The sequence below is a fragment of the Lygodium microphyllum genome, chromosome 2 (genome assembly GCF_053477565.2).
Source record: "Lygodium microphyllum isolate KBCC chromosome 2, Lygodium_microphyllum_v1.1.10, whole genome shotgun sequence".
Lineage (NCBI taxonomy): Eukaryota > Viridiplantae > Streptophyta > Polypodiopsida > Schizaeales > Lygodiaceae > Lygodium > Lygodium microphyllum.
Genome location: NC_141136.1, coordinates 165732239 through 165745519, shown reverse-complemented (window position 1 = coordinate 165745519; position 13281 = coordinate 165732239). Strand labels below are relative to the sequence as shown.

Here is a 13281-nt window from a genome sequence, read left to right as displayed (position 1 = left end):
AGTGTAGTGTAGCAAATGCATGACATATTTAGACCAATAATCAACATCTCACCAAGTATCATATATATTGACATTTGTTATTGTAATCATATAATACTATAATACATATTCCCAAGTAGCTGAGATTCAAAATTTGAGTTTGCATATATTATAATAAAATTTTGCAAATCATCTTTGAACTTTAGTGTATATAGAATTCATAATATGAAATAATTAATAGAGACTTTGCAAGGTTCACAATTTGGTCACTTTAACATGTAGTGATCAATAATGATGTAGGTATTTCCAAAAGAAATGTTTAATATTCACATGCCTAGATGCCCTCTAAGATAGACATTTTGAACAATTATACCAAAATCCAATCTCAAAAGAAACACTAATTAAGGCATGCCATGACCATGTAGGTCGATGGTAAAACGAGGTTGAGCTTAACGCATGTAAGTGTAGCATTTGAGTTCATTGTATGCCTGGTTAATAGAATCGTATTGCTAAGGGGGATGTGAAGCGTTACATTTACAAGATGGGTCTGTGCAAAAGTCATGAGGAAGCCATTGACGAGACTTGCTTGGCTCCAAGCCAAGCTCCCTTTCAAGTGCTTGAAGATGCATCTCGAGCACGTTACGGTCGATGATTGGCTCTTCACTGCATGAAAGAAAAACAAGTAACATGATAAAGGCTACACAAAAGAAGTGTTTGTCTATCTTGTGGAATTGTATATTGCTTTCCCATGTAGCACTACGAGCATCATGAGCCCTTGAAAGGAAGCCATGCCATACCCATTGAGGACAACAAGCATCCTCATGCTTGGGAGTTGCCATCCCATTGCAAGAAGCTATATATATAGTAGCTCCCTTGCAAGAGCTCATGATACTATCAACTATTGAGGAAAGGAGACCCAAGTGCCCCTCCACAACCACGTGTGTGTATGTATATAGATATAAATATTCATTCTTTCGTACATGCATACACCCACACTTACATATATATCGTATATACATACATACGTATATATCTGATGTGTGGGTGTATGTATGTGTGTGATATATACATATCTGATGTGTGTGCGCCTGTGTGCGTGCGGCAGGGAGAGGGGGAGAGAGAGAGACCTTGGTTGAGGTAAGGTGGATAAGTAGGTCCGATCTTCGACTTCATCCGTATACGGGAAAAGCCACGAGAAAAGGCTGGCAGCCCGATCGGCTTCTTCCCTAGTCGCGAAGGACCCCAGCAACATCGTCGACTCACCGTCAGCTGGATTGACGCCTGCGACGTCCCCTTCCGCCACGGTCGTCGAATCATTGCCTGCTACCTGGCGCATCTCATCAACATTCTCCGGCACTTTGCACGCCATTCCGTCAAGAGTCCCATGATTCTCCGCCGTCGTGCCGTCAGTACCCGGCTCTGACGTATTCAAAAGATGCAAGGGCACTTGCGGCGTTCCGTCCGCCCCTCCTGACGGCACAGGCGTCCCGTCAGCCAGTTGTGACGGTGGGCCCATCGCAGTAAGACGATTAACACGCGTCCCGTGCGCCCGTGATCCCGCCCTAGAGATACCCCGCGCCCACCGCGGAAGTTTGACAACGGCCTCGTATGGCGGCCCTAACTCTCGCACGTCTAATTGTTCCGACGTCCCTCCTGCAGTTCCGTCTATTTGCTGCGGTCCCGCCTGCCTCGTCAGATCCAGTTCCGGCGCCATAGCTGTACCACTACTGTATTCGTCCTCTGGCTCCTGCATATATATATTGGATCAATGATCATATGAAATCACTCCACCGGTCTCCAGATCGCGGCTTATCCCCTACATTTCTGCCAGCCCCAAAATCAAATTCGTCTAAGAGATCATTGTTCTGTGTACTCGGCTGCTCATTAGAAAAGGCAAACATACTGTCCGCTCTCATAAGGTCATCATCAAAGAGGGGCGTTAGACCCTGGAACGGATCGTCGTCGGCCGCCATGTTAATAAGACAGTCGGCAAGCGCAGCCCTGCACGAAATGGATAACAAGGATGATTAGTCAGCTAGTAATGTGATGTGCGTGCAGTGCAATCGTGCATCATGTCGGCTTCGCGCTATTACAAGCTTTCTTCAGCCGGGACCAATGACGTGGAAAAGAGCCAACCGTCGCATCCTAACATTGCCCAAAGCTAATCGAGTAATCTAGTGCTGGACGTCCTGCCTAATTCCTAGATATTTAAAAACAAGGTGATGTATTACGGGGGTCTGCCTTATGAATTTTCATGTTTATTTGATTATTAAAATATAATATATGTTGCTGAATGGTTTGAATATCAGTAATGAATAGTTTTTTTTTTTTAAATTTCTATGTTTATATATGCATGGTCTAAACAAGATGAGTGACATGTTGGTTCTTGTATTATAAGTGGGTTTGCATTGTACTTTGAGAATATTTTGAGTAGTTCATAAGTTTCATTTGTTTGTTTTTTTATGTTTATGTTGGTATCTCCAATAGCAAAAATGAAGTATTTATTTGGTATAACTGGTGTAAGATTTTTCTTGTGCTTTCTATTGCAAGTTTATAGTTGGTTGATATAAATTTATGATTGCAATAGTCATACAATTATATTTGATTGTAGCATGGAGTGCTTCCAAATTATCACTTATATTTTTCTTTACATTTATGATGTGTATTTTAGGGTGGTGGTGTATTGTTAGTTCGTGCCCTTTTGTTTATGTGTATCCTATATACCCTTTAAGCTGAACTTGATGATTATTTGTTGTTTTTGTTTCTTGAAGACACAATATTTTAGCTTGCATGATCATGTGGTTAGCAATGGAATTCTTCCTCATGTTGTTGGAAGCTATAGATATTTAAGGACAGAGTAATAATTTTTTTGGATTTAGATTTGTAATAATTTGGTTTATGGCAACCACATCTTGAACTACGAACCTTTCAAGTAGAGGCCTATTTCTAAAGCTTTCATGGTAGCAACATCATTCAAAAACTTTAAAAAAAAAAGACAAAATCAGGATGTATGTCCTCTAGGAGCATGTTTTGAATAGACTGAATCTATGTGAAGGTAACAACTTTGCATCTCATTTACAAACCATGGACAATACATGTTTACAAGGCATACATTGAACTTTATGCAAAGTTGATAATAGGACTCAAAAGAATGCAACTTTACATCAAGAAAATCTCTAACACAAGGAATAATAATGAGTTGTTTCTCTTAATATGATACATTCATGCATTCATTCTCTTAGTACTTCTTTCTCATTTGCATTTCTACAACTTTTGACCATTACTACCTTGATTAAATGGAGGGTATGTATAAATTATCTATGGAAGGACATGTACAACCTATATCAAACGTTAGATTCAAATATTTGAAAAGAGTTTGTAGCTACTTGCATAAAGAACAATCTTTCTCACAACTGAAATACGACCAAACAAGCCCACCAATGTATAGACAACTACAATGATGGTGTCAACCCAATAGACAAGTGACTACCATGAGAGCCTCAAAACCATATTGTGAACACCATGGGGAAGATATTAAAGAAGGATGTTGATTGCTACATAAAGGTTTATCAACATAATTTCTCAAGGATATTGAGCATGTAACATTATTCCTCTTCCTCATGGTAAGAAATGTTGGGTACATATGCGGGCTGAGCTACTTGCACTTGTTGCCACGCCTCATCAACAACTTGCAGCATGGCAAGTAAAAGATAACCAAGCATAATGCCAAGTGTTTGCAAGTGTGTGGTGCACCGGTGTTGTCTCAAACTAGTAGGAGCATATTAAGTATTTTGCATGATGTCAATTTGTGATATAATCTCATGGAGTGTATTGATATCAATATATTTTAACTATGGACATGTTGGGGAAGGTTTGAATCATTTTAAGAAAATGCAATTAGTAGGGGTCCATGTGAATGCTAATAGTTTGTTCTTTGCTTGAAGGGCAACACCATGGAAGCAAGAAAGCTAGATATTAGTCTCATGGTGAAGAAGTAAAAAAAAATTTCTGACCTATTCATTGATATTAGTGGCTTATGAATTCTAGAAGTAGGTAACACAAAGATAAACTAAAAAATGCTTGTCTGCTTTTCTTTTTCATTCTCCTTTTTCTCTTTCTAGTTTTTGTCCTCCGATTGTGGTATGCGTGGTTTGGTCCACTAGGAATCAGAGAAAGATCTAGTTTGCAACACAATCTCAAGTGAACTATATTAAAAAATGGGATGAATGCTGATTCTTCTTTTTTTACAATTTTGAAGTGTTGTTAGAGACACAATGGTGGGTCAAGAATGTCCATTCTTAGGAGAAAACATATACTGTTAGAATTAAACATAGACACACCTAAATCTTAGGAATCCTATGATATCTATTTCTGACTATAATCCATCCACTTAATGATGTACTAACATGAAATGGAGTTTTGCCATTAATTGACCATATTGAAAAATTACCAACGTTAGTAGGTACATCCATTTTCTCTACTTTGAGTTTCTCCTCCTTATAACCATTGCTAGAATGGGCATTCACGTACTCATGATTTTCATATGTAGCATGTTGGGGATTGATAGGTATAAAGTTGTCATTAATAATACTATCATTATCCTTATCAAAAGAGTAGATACTATAAATGAGTTGTTCCTAGGCATTAGTATGCATAATATACCAAGGAGGAATATATGATGTAGGGGTTTGCTCTATGGATTCACCCACCATTCTAGAATCATACTTATTTTGTACATACCTTTCAATATCATCCTTATCAGCATGCTCAAGGATGATCTTAAGGGACATAGCTTTGAGTAATTTATCTTCTATTTGTTGCACCATTTTGACTGCAAGTTTATCAACTTTATCAAAATCCTATTGATATTCTTCTATAGACCAGTTCTCAAAAAGCATTTCTATGTATTCAATATCTAATTGTTGTTTTGCATGTTTGGTATACTTTTATTGAGTGGTACTACTTTATATTTACCAATAAAATTTGGAGGTAGGTTGGATGTAGAAGAAAGTTTTTTGTTTAAGTGTCCTACTTCAAAATCATGTACAAAAGACACAATTTTAGGTTGTAGTATTATTTCTTCATCATCAGAGTCCATATCCACCTTAGAATTTGCAAGGAGTTGGGGTACATAGATTTGTTGAATATCCAAGAGGATAGTATCCATTTCATGTTCCATCAATTTCTTTGCCCTTTATATTATTTTGATTAACAGAGTGTACATTCAGAGTGCCTCTGATGGGAGTTCCAAAAGAAGGAGTCCATAACTTCTTTGATCTTTTCCCCAAGAAAATTGTCCAATCAATTGTGGGAGGATTGAGTATAGTAGAAGCAAATAGGGATTTAGCTGAAATGGAAGATGAAGGGGCTAGAGGAGGAACTGCAGAATGGACTTGTTGTACTAGTTGTTGTGGAAGTTTTAGTTCCAATTTATGCAATATATCTTGAAGCACTTCACACAAAGCATATAAAGAGACAAAGTAGTGATAGAGAATGACAAATGACAAAGTAACAATATATTGTTTGTGTGCAACACTAGGGTGCCCTTTTTCCTTGAAGAGCCCTTTTGATTCGCCTCTTCACACATGGTCGGTGGGCCGCTAGTTTGTAACATCCCTTATTCTCCTTTCACCAATGCCTATATTATTAGCTTCTTACATCATGCTATTGATAGCAACCCATTCTTAAAATTGGCAAAGCATTGCTAGTAGAAACAATGGTCCTTTGCCTACCAAATCTATCAACTACTTTATGGTCTACACTAGGCCATAAACAACTAACAAAGATACCAATTTATCTTAATTTTTTACAAAGCTACCTCTAAAATTTTTGAGATAAAGATATTTCCAAACTTCTTTTTTGGAGCATTGTTGAGAAATCATGGTTAGAGGACTGAAAAGAGATCTTTTGGAGAGGGAAAGATTTTTTGTATACTATTAAGAAAATAATGATTTCATATGGTAATGAGCATCACATAAGCAACCATTGGTAGTGATGCTTGGTGAAAGTGGGCATCATTACAACTTCTACTTCCTACTAGTGAATATACATGCTGGATGGATCCAAGAGAAGGTGATGCCATATTAAACTTCTAGAAGAAGTAGGTAGTTGAATGATGCTATAATAAGATTATACCCCTCCTCCATCACAAACATCTTCATATCAATCTCTCCCTTCAAACATTGGCCCACGAAGGTCATCACCTTCATCTTTGTGAGTGTTACCACCCCAATCCTTGCCAACATGAGGTAAAAGTGTAATGTTCTTTTGCCCCTCCCCCCCTTCCAAATGAACTAGTATTAAGGGTAGGAGGGAGTAGATTTATAAGGTTGAAAAACCTTAGTAATCTTTTTTTAAAAAGAAAAAGAAGGAGAAATCTATCAACTTCCCATCAACCAATTGTGCTTTTGCCATCATCCTCCTTGATCACATTGCCATGGATGCCAACAGCATCATTGTTCGATAACCTTGAAGCTACACTCCACATGTACGATCAATGAATAACTTTGGATGCATTGGCATGATGTGTTGGGGAGCTCCATGTAACCAAATGGGAACTAGTAATTGGCTAATAGGCTAAGGATTTTAGCCTTAGCCAAAGCCTATAAAGGCTAGCCTAAGCATTAGCCTAGGCTAATGCCTTATTTACTGACTACCAATTAGAGAGAGAGAGAGAGAGAGAGAGAGAGAGAGAGAGAGAGAGAGAGAGAGAGAGAGAGAGAAGAGAAGAAGAGGGGAAGTGGATAGGTGGAGAGGAAGAGAAGAAAAGGAGGAGAAGAGAAAGAGGGGAAGAAAAGCGGTCAGAAGAAGAAATGGTGAAGAAGAGAAGAGGAGAGGAAGAAGAGAAGAGAAGGAGGGGAAGAGAGAAAGAAGAGAAAAGAGGAGGACAAAAGGAAGATAAGAATACAAGAATTATAGGGGAGGAGTAGAGAAGAAGAAAGAAAGGAGTAGATGAAGAGAAGAAGAGAATAGAGAGGAAGAGAGTGAAGAAAGAGAGAGAGTGAGATGAAGATGAGCAAGAGGAGATCATCTGTAATTGCAAAGGCTAGCACTAATCCAACTTGGAAAGGATTTATCCACCTTTTGTGCCTTTCGTACCTATGGGAGAACCCCCCTCCTCCCTACGAAGTGTCGGTCTCGCAAGGAGCTACCAAACTACTGGAGTTCCCGATCAAGATCAAAGCTGGCACACATAGACTCTCTTCTTGCAATGGTCCCAAAGAGATGATACACTAGAGCGAGGAGTGCATGAGCTACCAATAGAGTCTCAAATGTGGTTGATACGCTATCACCTTGCAGGTGGAGTCTATGCCAAGTACTATATAGGTTGCCTTCCCAAGTCCCACTTTCAAATGCGGTTTAGATTTAGCCACATGGTCAAATATTTACCTCTTATTTGAAAGTGGAACTTGGGAAATTTCCAAATTCCCTAATATGGTGTTAAAGACTATCTCCCAAAATTTAGGCTCCTTCTTGTGCTTGCTTGCACCTCACGTGCTATTTACTTCTTGCAGTTAACACTAATTTAAGTTATATACAACTTATAAAGCTTATTTAAGGCACCAAACCCTATAGGGACTTGAATAAGATCTATGTATAACCTTAGCACCTATGTATCACTTCCTAGAGTAAATAGTATGCTTGTAATGATCTGTACAAATCTTGTAGTACCCTGAAAATGCCACATTTGATAGCCTATCTCAATCTTCAAGAGTCCTGACTCATCAAGGGAGGTTTAATCTTCCATTCTCCATGCATTTACGCATGTGAGGGGTAAAATGATGGTCAAGGTCTCCCTATGTGGACTTCAACCCACTAGCAGGTTTGCAAAGCATCTCCTTGCATCGAGTTATGCACTCCTTCAAGATCATCAATAGTGAGGGAGGTTCACCTATTTTTTATCCTACTATCTCCTTGGGCATCCACCTTTTCTCTCCATAATAAGTTCAAATTTATGAAAATGGTATACTACTTTATGCAAACAAGATTTGACCATTTGTAATTGGAATTTAGAGAAACAATGAGATGAGGCAAGGATTAGAATAGAGAGCACGTCTTGGATCAAAGACGTGCTATCCATATAACATACCTTATCTCTCTCATGGATTTTCTCAAGAATGAGATCAAGCATAGATTAAGGATTAGCAATAAAATTTTAAAATATAGAATCACTCTTACTCAAGTCTTCCTAGGTTAGATACAAGAGACTTCCAATGCATTGATTTGAATATGGATGAAGTGCAAGAAAAGAATGAATGAGAGAGATTAATAATGGAAGAAGAATACTTCAATTCTTGATAATGCTTCTCAATAGCCGTTAAAGCTTGAAGGACAATCAAACTTCACTTTTTGTTAACCTTGAAGAAATCTCCAAGCATGTAGGGCAAGAAATTGATGCATTACGTCCAGTCCTCCCAAATCTTGAATCCATAAGTTATTCCATTGATGTAATCTTGGCAATCTTGCTCCAATATCTTCAATTCCTTCCATAAAGCTTCATGGGAATGGAAATCTAAACTTTCTCATTTATAACGAAGGGGGAAGAGTCACTTTTGTCACAATGCAAAGCCATGTGTGGAGCCCCAAGAGGAACACCAAGGAAAAGGGAATTCTCTTGCAAGAAAATCTATCTTGTAACATCAACAAGCTTGTTTATCATGTTTCCTATTATCACAATGAAGAAAAGAACACCAGGCACAACAAATCTTCATACATCATCATGTAGATCTCCCACGGATTTGATAGAATCAACCATATTCTTCAATATCTTCATAAAATCCATCAATGGAACAAATAAAGCAAAGGAATACACCATCTTTGAATGGAAATACATCACATAGTATTCATCTTCAATATCTTCATAGTCTTCTCTCTCAATCTGTCACATACAATCACTCTGTTTGAGTAGAATTGGCTATCTCTAGCTCTCTCTCTCTCTCCATCAATAATACATCATATCCTTACTACAATCTCTCAAAATTACTCTCAATAATCCTTCTTAGGTCGTGGATACCCCTCCCAAGAGGTATGTCTGATATGAAGAGTCACCAGAGCCACTACAGTGTCCTTTCATAGCTCACTACTGTCACTTCACTCTAGTCTTCACTTGAGTCTTCAGCAGCTACTTCTTTCACTTCTTCCAGCTCTTTTGCACTTGTATTTACCTCTTTCCAAGGCTAGAAAACTTTCCCAAGCTACATTGTCATCCATCAGAACACATACAGAAGCATACAGAACAGTATCAGAACAGCTACAGTACAGAACAGAACAGAACAGAAACAAAAGCTCTACAGAAGGTTACAGAAGATCATCAAAACCACATAACTCATTCTCAAACCATTCCAAACTCTCACAAACCATTCAATAAGCTTTCACAAGATCTCGATCTTCATCAATCAATACTCCATCCCTCTTTACAGAAGACAATCAGAACAAAACAGACCAAAACAGAGCAAAACAGAAGGTATAAGAACCAATCAGAACCTATCAGAACATCACAGAACCACCAATAAACATCATGAACTTCCAAAACACAATCAATAACATCCAAAACACTCTCAAACCTCTTCCAAACCCATCAATCATCTCATAAAATCAACCATTTAGCTCTCAAAAACAACAAAAATCAGCCAAAAAACAAGTCATTTCAACACTCAACATATCCCCACACTTAATAAGGAAGCATCCTCGCGACCCAGGAAAAAGGGAATACAAGTGCATTTAAAATCACAACTTTAATCTTCAATATCTCTTCTAAAAAAGAATCCATCCATTACGACCCCAACTTATAACCTGTGTCTGATATAAAAATACAAAGAAAGGAAAACCCGTTTTACATTAACACTTCTGATCAAACTAAAAATCACAACAAATTTGTAAAGGATATAAGAGTTTTATTCTTCTTCATCAGCATCAACTTCAACTCTGCAACCACGACCTCATCACCACAATTCTCCAAAATGTAGCTCGCACACGAAATCCAATCCAATAGAAAACCACCACGTTCGTATTACATAAATGAATTCACAACACAAACACTAATACACAACACAACCATCTGAATGACTCCTCCAAAAAGAGTGATTTTTATTAAAAAGCATCCACCATATATTGGAAAGGTATCAATGAAGATGATCCCTCTTAAAAGATTGATGTTGTCGGAAACGATCCATAGACAAGGATTCATCTACAAAGTTTTTGGGAGGACTTTGAAAAAATTGAAGACAGCACATCCTTTCCAACAGGACCAAGTATCTGCTAGGCAAACAAAGGGCATGAAAATACAATATATTCATCTGTTGGGAATCAATGCTCACATTGACGTTCATGCACAACTTTGGAATAGGCTTGGAATCATTATGAGAGTGCCTATGCATATACGCCAGGTACCAAGCAAAGTGAGCAGTTAATCTCACTGAGGGATCTGTAGACTGTGAATACTGCTGAGCAAAATGAACATAGTTCTGATAAGCTTGACTGGCAGCTTTCCGTTCGCCTGGAATTATTGGCCAATTGATCTGAGGTCCTGTAAGGCAATCATCCGAACTCCATCCCCTTCTTCTGGAAATCTGATTATCAAACCCATCACAGTCACTAACCAACTGAGGTGGTTGAGATATAGAAGTGTTAGGAGAGGGTAGTGGAATAAGGAAAAGTGGATGAAGGGAGGGATAGGAAAAATCATAAAAGGAAGAAAAGGTTAAAGAAGGAGTGGCAAAAATTTGTAGGGAATCACTAAGGAAGGGTGTTAACTGATAAATAGGAAATGTAGAGGGTACATTAATGGATGGAGAAGGGTGGAGAAGGGAAAATACCCTATCCTCAATAAAGGAACAGTATGTAAAAATGGGAATTTGAGGGAAAGATGAAGGTTGGAAAAGAAGGGGTAAAATAGTTGTGGAATTAGATTGACAAAGGGAAAGATATATAGCATATCGGTGAGCCATTTGTTGGTAATAAAGGAGGGTAGGAATAGAAGGTCCTAAGAGATATCGTCGATGATAGGCATCAAAGAAGGTAGCATCAAACGGATTATGCTTTGAAAGGTAGGCTAAGAGATCCATCCTCAATTGATTAGTACTCTGGGCAGAGGTAGGAGCTGTGTTTTGTCTTTGATTCAGGACCACAGAATCAATCATGGGATGCCACGAATTATCATGACAATCAGCCACTTTGGAGGAATAACTCTAGAACATGTCAGCTATGCGCAACTCCAAATGGTTGAAATACAAAACATCCTGTAAGACCACATCCCCCACATACCATGCCATATCCACCTCATCTGGAATTAACAAGTCTCCTCGTAGATACATGTATGACATCAACATGGTATCTGGTGTGACAGAATCTTCAAACACCATCCTGACTACCTCTGTCAACAACTCAGCAGACCAAGCCCCACTCCATCCATCCTTTGGAAGAGGTAAATCCATCGTGGAAAGCTTCATGTAGAAGACCAACTTCTGTAAGTGGTAGTGGACAAAGAAAGAATGGTCTGGTAGAACATATTCCTGAAACTGCTCAAATGTAGACTATAATAAGTCCATTCTGGACTGCAATCTTTCCACTTTATCTTGGAATAGAGCACACAAAGTAGCCTATCTCTGAAGAGCAGCCAAGTCCTGCTATGAAAGAGAAGGAATCAAGGGAACATTAGGGCTTGGAGGAACAGAGCGGGACTTTGCCAGTTGATCTTGCAATTGCTGGATTTGGGAGGCTTGGGATGCCACTATGTCATTGTCTGTAAAGCTGAAAGTTTGTCATCTAAGATAACTTGGAACTCCTGCGCTTCTCTGGACATCCTCTCCTTCTCCTCTGAAAGGCTAGTAACCTGTGAGTGAGCCTCTAGTAACTGGATCTTCAAAGAAGAGATCTCATCGCTTTGGGTGGCAACCAGTTGGGTTTGTTATTCCATTTGCTTAAACAAATCTGCGAGGGTATCCTTAGCAGAAGCTAACTCGGATGTTGCCTTATGCAACTGGTCCTTAGACTGCATGAGTTGTTCATAAAAAGACGTGTACAGCTGTTGAACACAGGCTGTCACTGACAACTCAATGGAACTCTGAATATCTTTACAGAGGAAAGGAATTGCATCTCCTAAGACTAGACTGTGCAGGGAGGAAACTAAGATCTCCAATGATCCTTCTCGATGTGCTCTGAACAGGTTATTACAAGTGAGATACCCAAGGAGTTCACTGCCAGAGGTAGCAGGGATGGGTACTGAAGGAAGTACTGAAGGAGCTTTATCCGCTACCCTCTTCAAGCATTTGCGCTGGATGACCAGGGGAGGCGGAGAATCATCATCCTCTATGTCAATAGGTTTTGACTCATTTGAAGGTGGAGGAGGAGGTACGGGATCTGATGGAGGAAGTGGAGGCACAGTCTTCTGTAAACCTGAATAAGTCAAGAAGGCAGACAAATATGATCCATATGTGACATTGGTAACATTACCCCTGGTGACTTTGACGAAATGTTGATCCATTTTAGTAAGGAGGTAAGTGCTCCAATCAACAGCAACTCCTTTCAACACCATCTTGGAAGCTGTGAAAAGCTCTTTGGACAAGTATTGGGATGGCGTTTTGGCAGGCATAAACCTGTCCTGGAGAAACTGACAGATCGTCTTCCATACGGGATCAGTGATCAAAGAAAAGGAAACTCCTGAAGAGTTGATCACCTTCTTAACATCCAACATTTCCCTTGTCTGCTTTTGCAATAGCTTTAGAATCTCTTCATTAGAGAAAAGCTGACGAGTGGTAACAAAAGGTTCACCTTTGGAGGGTAGAGACTGAGCCTTTCCTAGCCTGCGAGGTGTCAAAGTCATAAAAATTCCCTGGACTAGTCCTGTCTTCTTGCTGTAAGAGGCCAGAAACTCATCACATAACGACGGATCCTCGGGAAGCAACGGAAAGGAAGTAGCCACAAAAGTAGTGAGTCCCGTCTTCGTGAGAGGCTCAAAAGTAAGTAGGGAAGAGTAATCCCTACTAACTAATGGGACGTACTGGATAGGGGAAGGAGCATGAGAAGGCGCCATTCAGATGGTTACACACTCACCACAAACACAAACAATCAAGGAGAATGTCTGCAAAGCAACAGACAAAAAACCAAGGATAAGAGAACAATCAAAACAATGAAACGGGACTCGACCAACTAACCCCAAGCAAACCACAGCCTAGAAAAAATTCGATATGACCTTGAGACAAATGCGACCGAAAGCTTCATGCTATGCATCAGACAAACACCCAGAACCCCGTATCAGGCAATAAAAGAAAAAACTACACACCGTACCCTTAATCGTAACAAAGA

General features: G+C 39.2%; 1 protein-coding gene across 1 annotated transcript; it reads right to left on the bottom strand.

Moving 5' to 3' along the window:
* Nucleotides 1-488: 488 nt before the first annotated feature.
* On the bottom strand, nucleotides 489-2082 carry LOC148040578 (uncharacterized). The gene is made up of 3 exons (XM_087664245.1): nucleotides 1800-2082; nucleotides 1107-1726; nucleotides 489-642 (listed from the first exon to the last, which is right to left on the bottom strand). Exons 1-3 carry the CDS (start codon nucleotides 1950-1952, stop codon nucleotides 489-491), a joined length of 927 nt encoding a protein of 308 aa, XP_087520371.1. The 5' UTR covers nucleotides 1953-2082.
* Between the last annotated feature and the right edge of the window lie 11199 nt (nucleotides 2083-13281).

Coding starts and splice junctions, on each gene's coding strand:
- LOC148040578 (XM_087664245.1), bottom strand. CDS start 1,952: ATGGCGGCCGACGACGATCCGTTCCAGGGTCTAACGCCCCTCTTTGAT. Junction 1,727..1,799: donor ATTTTGGGGCTGGCAGAAAT/GTAGGGGATAAG, acceptor ATATATATGCAG/GAGCCAGAGGACGAATACAG. Junction 643..1,106: donor TCCACCTTACCTCAACCAAG/GTCTCTCTCTCT, acceptor TCTTTCATGCAG/TGAAGAGCCAATCATCGACC.